Source organism: Solanum pennellii, chromosome 11 (genome assembly GCF_001406875.1).
Source record: "Solanum pennellii chromosome 11, SPENNV200".
NCBI lineage: Eukaryota > Viridiplantae > Streptophyta > Magnoliopsida > Solanales > Solanaceae > Solanum > Solanum pennellii.
Genome location: NC_028647.1, coordinates 46778203 through 46788730, shown reverse-complemented (window position 1 = coordinate 46788730; position 10528 = coordinate 46778203). Strand labels below are relative to the sequence as shown.

Below are 10528 nucleotides of genomic sequence, written 5' to 3'. Positions count from 1 at the left end.
CCCTTTTGTAAGAGATCTCTACCCCAAATAATATTTTTTCATATCCAAGAACTATTAGATGAACAAGTGTCTTTAAGGAAGGAAGTATGTGAAAAATATTTACTCTTCAGGATTCTAACAAGTAAAGACTCTTTTTCGATTAAAATTCGCCAAGCAAGCTTTGCCAACAATGCTTGATCAAACGACTTTAAATCTCTAAAGCCTATTCCCCCTTTAAACTTAACTAAACATAGATTCTCCCATATTTCAAAGTGCATCTTTCTTTTATCCTTATCATGCCCCCACCAAAAATTAGAGAAGATAGTCGTAATCTCTTTACATAAGGAATCCGGAAATTGAAAACATGTAGGGCATAAGATGGAATTGCAGATAATACAGATTTAAGCATCACTTCTTTTCCTACTAGACTTAGGAAGTTATTTTTTCATCCTTTTATTTTGGATTTAACCCTATCTTTAATAAACTCTAGCATTTTTTCTTAGATATTCCAACTACCGCAGGAAGCCCCAGATATAACCTTATGTTATCCCATTGTAGTTGTCCTAACACTTCATTAATACTATCTTTATCAATATCAGAACAGTTTTTACTAAAGAAAATAGCTGATTTAGTGAAATTTACCTTTTGTACCGAACACTTCTCATAAGTCAATAACATTTCAGAGATTTTTTGAGCGTTTTGGGTATTCGCCTTACAAAACATAAATGAGTCATCAGCAAAAAATAAATGATTAATTGTAGGACCTCCTCTATTTAAGCTTAATCCTTGTATATCCCCACATAATTCTGCATGATTTAAGAGTCTAGAGAGACCTTCAGCACATAAGAGGAAAAGATATGGAGAAAGTGGATCTCCTTGCCTTAATCCTCTAGTAGGTTTCAATCCTGCCGCTATGTCCCATTAATATTAAATTTATATGTTGGGGTGGTGATGCATTGCATAATCCAATTAATAAAAGTTTCATGGAAACCCATTTTAGCAAGTAATTTTTGAATATAAATCCAGTCAACTCGATCATAAGCTTTAGGCATATCTAGCTTAAGGGTCATATATTTTTGTTTTCCACGTCTTTTATTTTTAAGAAGATGAATGAACTCATGCACTAGGACAACATTATCTACTATTTGTCGTTTTCCAATAAAAGCAGATTGGTTTAGAGAGATAATATTGGGTAGGTAGACTTTCAGTCTCTTAACTTGATTTTTAAACAAGTTCTTTTAAAGAAACATACCAATCCTTCCCAAGAAGTTAGTCTAATCAGGTACAAGGTCTTCAAAAGAGGACAAATGATGAAAGAATAAGACACAACTCACACCATAAGGAAATATGAGTAGAAGTTATATAGATCAACCTTATCTTCACCTATAAAATATCACTGAATCCTGCAAACTATGTCAAGTGATATAACAAGAATAGTATCAGTACAAACTGATAGGCATCATCGACCAATCCAAATTTGAAAATGATATTAGAACCCATATACTCTAATCCAAGTTACACCACCTCCTTCCGCCGCAATTTAAATAACCCATCCTTATTTAAATTGTCATTTTGGGATTCATACGTACTCTGAAAGCAATGTACATATTAAAGCTAAGAAACATATACTTCTTCCGTCTCATATTAGTTGCTATAATTATTATTTTTAAAAATCCAAGTCACGCTACCAGCTTCGTTACATAATGTTAGACATCAACAATTCGAATGATAAAAAGGTAGAATACGAGGTAAAATTACTATAAATAATAGGTAACGTAGAAGATAAAATAAGATTATTAAACAATAACTAAAGAAAAAATGAGAAGAAAATACTACAGTAACGACAGCGATCACACCAAATAGTTCTTCTCACAAAATGGGACTTTTAGTCGTTATCTAATGATGGATTTAATCGATATTATACAACAATATTATATTCAAACTTACAATGGAAAACAATCATCCAAAGAAGGTGTTCAAATGCTTCATTCTCAAATTGTATGTCACATTTGATTATATTGAATCCAATCAACACTTGCTATAACTTTTTGTCTTAATTATATATATCCCAAATCCCTAATTAATATTGTTTTTAACCTTTCCCTCTCATTCCCCAACAACAGAGCTTCTTTACACTTGTTGTTGACTTTTATTATGATGAGGCGAAAGAAATAATTAACAAGTATTAATTGCAAGAATAGAAACCAAAGCATGACTATATATGACTTAGTCCTTAAAAGTATTCTTAGAGTTTGATCTCCTCCAATGAAGGTTGAAAGGTTATAGAATGTTTGAGGTCATCACCCACATGAATTTTGTGTTCTCCCATGTAAATCCTTCGAACTCCGTATTCATCAGCTACACTGAGGTGTTTGCAAGCATTCATATTGATCTTGACTCTCTGCTTAGCCCCAGCCACAACATGAACTTTCTCAAACGCGACGAGTTGTTTTGTCTCCGTGGGATCAGGTGGGGTTGAGAAAATGAGGACCGTGTGTGTTCCATCCATGTCCCCTGTGTTTTTCACATCAATATGCATATCTATATCAAGTGACTCACAATTGGTATGTATTGTTCTCACTGTAGCTTTCGCTTTCATTAATGTTGTTGTGTTGTTCGATACAAGATCATGAGAATGAAGAGTTGGCACCGAAACAGTGATTGGCGCGGAGAATAAATGTTGGCTGAATGTTGTGTAGCTAAGGCCAGCCCCAAATGGGAAAACTGTTGGGCCTTTGTAGAATCTATAGGTTCTACCGGGATACCCTTTTGCTGGATTTGCTCTCATGTCCATGTTTGCCATTGACACTTTAGCTACATAATCTTGTGGATACCATGTCATTGGTAGCTTCCCCCCTGAAATATGCAAATTTACAAACTATTATTTGTATCACCAAATAAAATAAATTCAATCTTATTTTCCTTTTTTAGTCTGTTTCAAAAAGAATAACCTCTTTTCAAATGTATATACCACTTGTGTACTGACTATAAATCATTTCATTAAAGTTAAACGGTTAACAGGGTGATATAATCAAGTATACCTGGATTGGTTGCTCCAAATAGAACATCAGCAATGGCAGCTCCACCAGCCTGACCAGGATAGCCAACCCAAAGAATAGACGAAACACGAGGATCATTTTTGGCGAATGTAACATCAATGGGGCCACCGGACATCAACACCAACACTACGGGGCCTTTAGAAGCCATAGCTACCCTAGAAATGAGGTCTTGTTGATGTCCTGGGAGAAGAAGGGTAACTCTGTCTTTAGCTTCGGCTTCGATGGATTGGTCAAGTCCCATTACCAACACAGTGGCATCAGCATGCCTTGCAGCCACTTCTGCTAATCCAAAGTTTTGATTCCCTGGACAAGCTACTCCCATACATCCTTGTTGGTGAATTGTCCTTGCATATCTTGATATTCCTTGTAATGGTGAAATATAACCACATGGAACACCTATATACATATAATATAAAAGAGTATTAGATACATTTTAATTTGTAATATTACGTATCTTGCCAAACTTTGGTGCATTCAGATGCGTTCAGATATGTCCAGATACATAAATTTGTTCTAGATATACATGGTATATCCAAGTGGACTCGCATGTATATGGGATACATAACGAACTTCGCTCGCCACTCTCTTATGCATCTGGTATCCCATATATATATATGGATGCATAACAAAATCTCCTTCGCCTCTCTCCCCATCTCGCTCGCCTCTCCTTCTTTGTTTCAGTTTGCAAAAAATACGTGCATCTAAGCGTATCTTCTCAACTCTTAATTAGTGGTAAGATACGTAATATATTCAAGTCAATAGTTATGATGTTTTGTAGTAAATCTTACATATTCCTAAAACCTTGGTATTATTTTGTATAAGATCAATTCCCCTTTGTAATTTATATTGATATAAATAAGAAAAAAGAAGAGAGAGTATTATGTATGGAATATTTACCAGCATAATTGCCAATCATGGTAAGTGTAGCATCTGAATTGGGCCCAATAACAGCAACTGTACGGTGTCGTTTAGTGGACAATGGAAGAGCCTGTCCAATATTTTTGAGAAGAACAATGCCTTCACGAGCAGCTTGAAGGGCCAACTGTTGATGGGCTGGGCTGCACACATCTTTTGGGCCTAAATTTGCATAAGGCCCATTGGGCCCATCAAACATTCCTAGACGCATTTGGACTGTAATTGTATTGGCTAAAGCATTGTTGATTTCTACTTGTAAAACTTTGCCTGTACGGACAGCTTTATCTGTGTGGATGGCTAGGAAAGGCCCACAGTCCAAGTCCAACCCTATACGATCGCCAAACTGATAAGTGATAGTTTAAGTATGAAACTTAGATTTAGGAAAACAACAGAAACAAACCAGCTTTGATAGTGATCGCTGCAGCATCCTCAGGGTAACGAGTGTAATGTTGTTTCTCGAATAGTAATCCAACAGAATCACAATCTGATACAATGTATCTGTTTTACAAGGAAACAAGTTATTATTAGTACAACACAACATGTACTATAGCTTCTATAATCATTCAACTACAATATATATTTGTGCTTCATTTTTCAACCATAGTGATTGGACATGATGATATCAATGATTAATCTAAAGTTCTCTTATTAATTCCCATATATTTGTTTTTGAGTTTACAAAGCACTTAGTTCATTCATATAACATAGAGGAATAATTAGAATGAACTTAATTTTTGGTACGAGTATTAATTAATTTTGATAGAGATATACATGTTTCGATACATGTGTAATGATGACTCGTGTGATAACAACATGCAAAATAATTTTATCTCAATTCATAGAATGAACTTTATTTATGTCATCTCGTACCCGTTAAGATGCCATTGGGAACGAATTGTGTCACGCAGGAGAGTAGGGTCAGCACAAGATGGCTTTCCATTGATTTGGTTGTAAGAGCACATCACACTTGCTACATTACCTTCAACCACACATGCCTTGAATGGCACATTGTAAGTATCCTCTAAGTCCTGCATGCTTACCTACACATTTCAAATTTAAAATAAATACTTCAACATTATTTCCCTCTTCTATAATTTGGCCTATGTGAATTTGCAACACTTAAAAACAAGAGAAAATGAATAAATGATATTATTATCATTATTATTAATAGTAATAATAATAATAATATGAGAAAAATAGCTAGCACGAGTCTGATATAAATTAAAATTTCATGAATTTTATACTTACAATCACAAGTTAACATATAATAATAACTGATTATATATATGTTCAATATTTAAACAATTGAATCTCTTGGCTCGTTTGTAGTGTGAAATCAATGGGCATTCATCTGGCATGGGCCAAGTTGAGCCTCAATTAATGAAACCAAATTATTTTTTATTTTTGAGAAATTTTCAGATACTTTTAAATATTATTTTTTATTTTTGAAATTTTTTCAGAATTTTTTAAATATTATCGGGATTTGAACTTTCAAACTCCTATCTATAGTCAAATTAAGCTAAAATAAGCCAATTGCACCAGAATATTTATTACTTAATACTATTTTCAATGAGACAATTATAAATAAATTTCAAAATATAAATACTCGTCGAAGACAGTTTAGTAGTTTACTTGACTCACTTTCTAAATAGTTTTTATTAATATAATGTTATTATATCAATTATTTATTATTTAGTAATTTTTAAATATCGACACTGCTTACAAAAGATTCTGCGTATGTGGCTACTACACATACACATTCTTATAGATAGTTTGTAGAAAAAGATATGTATAGATCTTTTCAAAATATTACTTCGTAGCATGTCTTTTCAAGATGAAGTTCCGTGCAAGCAAGAAAAAAAAAAGGTCTCAAATTTCAACCTCATGAAATGATAAGGAAAAATTAATTAATTAAATAGATTAGGAAATTAAAGTAGTACTAGTAAGATAAACTTATTTGAAATTTGAAATGTGTCACGTAAATTGAAACGGGACAGAGGAGTAATTAAATATGGTTAATTACCTTAGCATTGAAGTGATAACGATCATAGCCATTCCAATCATCAAGATCATAAGCAGTGTAATGCTTGCAACAAGCAGCCACCTTCAACCGTGTATTGCCCCTACCGCCACCTCCCTGTAGTCCTTTTACATAGCTAACGCCATATTGTGCAACCAAATGAGGGTCTTCCCCTGGTGTTTCTTGACCCCTTCCCCACCTTGGATCTCTAAATATGTTCACATTTGGACTCCAAAATGTTAGTCCTGCTGCTCCTCCATTATACATCGCTCTACCTTCCTCAGAAACCACCTTATATCGTATCCAAACAAATACTATATCACGTTAATTCATTATTCGGAAAACTTATGTGTATACTAGTAGTTGTCTTAATTACACATTCGTAACCTACTTTTAGTTATAATTACGCAGTTGGGCTTTTCAGTTTTACGTATAATTCGGGATTTATATACTATAATTTGTATAACTGTTTACATTGCTAATGTTTGTAATTGTATAGATTCGTCATTTCAAGTTTATATAAAATAATTGAATTATACAAATGTACCTGCAAATTATATAAATTTGGGAATTATATATACAAATCCGTCAATTATATAAATGACATAGCTATAGCTATAACCCATAAATATGTAAATTATAGCTATATAGTGTAATTAAATTTATTATGATGGGTATTTGTGAATGTTGCAAAAAAAAATTGATTAGACTCTGCGGATCAAAGAAGTCAAATAACAATTTGATACACTAAAACACATTCTTAGTTTAATATTATAATATTCAACAAAATTGTTCTAATATTTAATCAAACCGTGACTTATATATAAAAAAATGAAATGGAGGGATCGAGAAAATATATTAACATGATGAAGTATAATTAACGTTTGTCTGTCATTGACAATAATTTCTCTTGTAGGATTAGTCGAAAAATCCAAAAGAAATGAAGAGGAAAATAAGTGAAAGATAAAGACATTATTTTAAGGAAAGAAAAAAGTTGTGAATTGGAAAAACTTAACTCTTAATTAATTAAGACAAAGTTTACACTCAACAAATTAATAAGACGATTTGTTAAGTACTAATGGGACCCAAAACCAACTATTAACAAGTTTTGTCCTAATTTTCATATATTACTTTTTCCATAGAATGACAAAAGAAAAAGGTTGCGTTTTTTTATAGTGCTACTTATTATTATTATAATAATAATAATAATAAAATAATAATATGGGTACATTAAGTTGAAGAAAAAGGATATCAAATTTGGAATTTGCAGCTGTACAATATTTATGAACTTTACGTCTTTAGAAATAAAATACTTTATTTGAAGTAATTAAGAGAACATAATCCCGGTAGCTAATTTCATTTAATTGTTAGGTAAAAGTTTCATTCACTTCCAAGGATAATGAAGGAATGAACTTAATTATGTAAATAGCGATTTCTTTGAAAAATTACTTTCTCATTCCATTATACCATATTCGGTAAAATTACATAAATACATAACTTAAGCTATTATAATCTTTAAAATTGTCTATGATAAAAATATTATAAAATTTCTCTCTTGAATACATTTCTATCTCTTTTTCGATATATCCCTCCCATTAAGTAATGTGTCATTTGCAATGTAATCCGTCAGTCTCTAATTACTTGGCCAATTTTCCTTTAATAGTTGTTCCTAATTATTTGTCCATTTTGACAAATTAAGAAAGAATATAATAATTTTACCTATTATATTCTGAATTAATTAGTTTGAAAAAGGTACAATTTGTCGAAAATCTTAAATTTTTAATTCATCCACTTCATAATTAATAGGAATAAAATGGTAAACTTATTATGTCAATAATAAATTTTTTAATATGTGTATCAATTCAAAAATGTACAAACAATGAAAGTATCAGGCAACCAAATAATGTATTTAAAAATAATAAAACAGTTAAATTTTTTGTAATTGAAAAAACCTTTCAATATAGAATATAATTAACCTCTAAATATATAAAAATTTCTATTACAAGTGTGATAGAAGATGAATAGTAGAAATTGGTAAATTGTTTAAATTTGTATATCCATAAATATTATTATTATATTAAAGAATACATGTGGGATGTGGTCCATTCATATTTGCATGAATATTATTGAGACAAAGGAAAATGATAGCAACCTCCTCAACTTGCATCAACCATAACTTTGGCGTTTCCTTTCTTAATTTACTTCTTTGACGTTTTCTTTCTTAAATTTAATTCTTTAGCGTTTTCTTTTAAACTAAAATTCTTTGACGTTTTTTTTCTAAACTTAAAATTTTTTGCGTTTTTGCTTTTCTCTCTCTAGTACTATTTTTTTTTTAACATGAGTTTTGATATCTTTGATTTCGATATTTATTTTTTTTTGTATTTGTAAAGATATTTTGCACAAGTTTTATTTTATTTGTTTATTATATTAAAATTATATATAATTCTTTTCATGTCGTGTATCAAATAAATATATTTTACTAATTGCTTCTTTTTTTCATCCTAACCCTTTTCATGATCCCCAAAAGAAAGTACCTATCAAATTAGTAAATATCAATATCATGATTAAAATAATAAACATAAAATATCGATATCATGACAACAGAATCTCCCCATTTTCCACCCACTGCCAGTTGCAAGGACTTGCTTTATTTCCTTTTTTAATAATATTTTGTGACCACAAAACAAAACATTCATGCATGTGTAGGCATGGCCAAAACCTTATCCTCTTTTCTTTATTATTGTTATTATGATTATTATTATAATTGTTATTACTATGAATTATTATTATTGTTGTTATTATTATTGTTATTATTATTATTATTATTATTATATTATTTCAAATACCCATTACTTTTTTCAAAAACAAAAACAAAAATGTTAGAAGGGTTCAATTTTATAGATAATATATGAATAGTAACTATCTCATGGATGGCACTTTTAGATATTTGGCGTCTTAAAACATGATAATAGTTTTCTTCTCTATTATATTTTGTTTTGTGGCCGTTTCTTTTAACTTCATATATTTGTTATTAAAATATAAATATGATAAGTGTTACTCATCCAATCAAAAATAAAGATGCAACCAAATAACATCATCGTTCAAATCTCAATATTATTGAAAGCAAAATAAATATATAAATAAATAAGTAAATGTGTAACCATCGACCAATGATAATATGTTGGCAATATATCACATGACAGTTAATAATAATAAAGTCCTAACGTTCAGTATATATAAGTCACATGTGTTGAGTCTACCTAACCTACTGAAAATTACTCTCTTATTCATTGACACAAACAAAATAAAACATTTAACTCTATTGGTGGTCTGTGGCCATTGTCTTCTAACTTATTAAAGAATATTATATAAATACAATATTCTAAAGAAATTATATAATATATATTTGAAATATCTTATCCTATTCATGCTAGAGTTTATTCATCCTATCGACAATATTACTACAAATAAAGTCTTCTCCACCGCTAAATCATGGATAGTTTATACTACAAAACATAAACTTTTTTTTACTAGGTGAAAAAACATATTCTAGCTAAAATAGTTGAAAGTTTCTTAATTTTTTAAATATAAAATATATTTTTTTCTCATCGATTAAATTAAAATAATTATAAAAATAATCATCGCACTTTATATTTTTTTGAGAAAATAGTGAAAAATCATGTGAGCAAGTTTAATTTATAAAGTCATTTTCATGTAAAAGATTCTTTTTCTATACGTAGTGATAGCAACATAACATCAAATTCTTGTTTGTATTACCTATGTGAATTAATTATTCCCTCTGTCTCAATTTATGTGTTATATTATTTTTTTTAGTAAGTTTCAAAAAATGAATGATAAACTAATTTAACTATAAAATGTCTATTTTACCCTTAATGAAATGGTCTATCATTCATTTTGAATCACAAATTTTAAAATCTTTCATTTCTTTCTTAACTTTCGTATCGAATCAAACGTAAAATGACTTACCCGGCCAATTTCTTCCCACAAAGAGGCGTTAAATGAAGCGGCAGTAGTAATAACTTGTGGGAAGCTGGTGGCTCCAGGGAAGGAGCCACCAAACTTAACACCGTAGCCGGTGTTGGAGACACCGTGAAGTGCCTCCGACCACCACTCGTATCCACTGATACCCAGCCTTTCAACTGGTGCAGCATTGTTAACTAACAATCTAATCTTCTCCTGTAACGTCAATCGCGCAATCAAGTCTTGTACTCGAACGTGTATTGGTAGAGATGTTTTGCAGAATCGTAGGTTTCGTGTCCCTGCGTTTGCTGGATCGCATGCAAATGGCTGCCGTGACTCGACGGAATAAGCAAATGCAAGGACAAAAATAATGAGAATAAAATATATTTCATTCATTATTGTTATGTATGTATAGAAAAATGGAATAATAATTGTAAGTATGTATGTGTAGTATCGGAATTAAGGAGAATTATGAGGGTATATATAGAGGAGGTTGCGTTTAAGATGTTCAAAAATGGCGTATGAATATATATATATATATATATATATACACATATATATATATATATATATA

At 30.7% G+C, this 10528-nt stretch overlaps 1 protein-coding gene across 1 annotated transcript; it reads right to left on the bottom strand.

Moving 5' to 3' along the window:
* Positions 1 to 1941: 1941 nt before the first annotated feature.
* On the bottom strand, positions 1942 to 10465 carry LOC107004899 (beta-D-xylosidase 1). Its single transcript, XM_015203303.2, has 7 exons — positions 9961 to 10465; positions 5977 to 6264; positions 4824 to 4993; positions 4354 to 4451; positions 3936 to 4280; positions 3021 to 3434; positions 1942 to 2835 (listed from the first exon to the last, which is right to left on the bottom strand). The coding sequence occupies exons 1-7, from the start codon at positions 10348 to 10350 to the stop codon at positions 2225 to 2227; spliced, it is 2316 nt and encodes a 771-aa protein (XP_015058789.1). The 5' UTR covers positions 10351 to 10465; the 3' UTR covers positions 1942 to 2224.
* Positions 10466 to 10528: the final 63 nt, after the last annotated feature.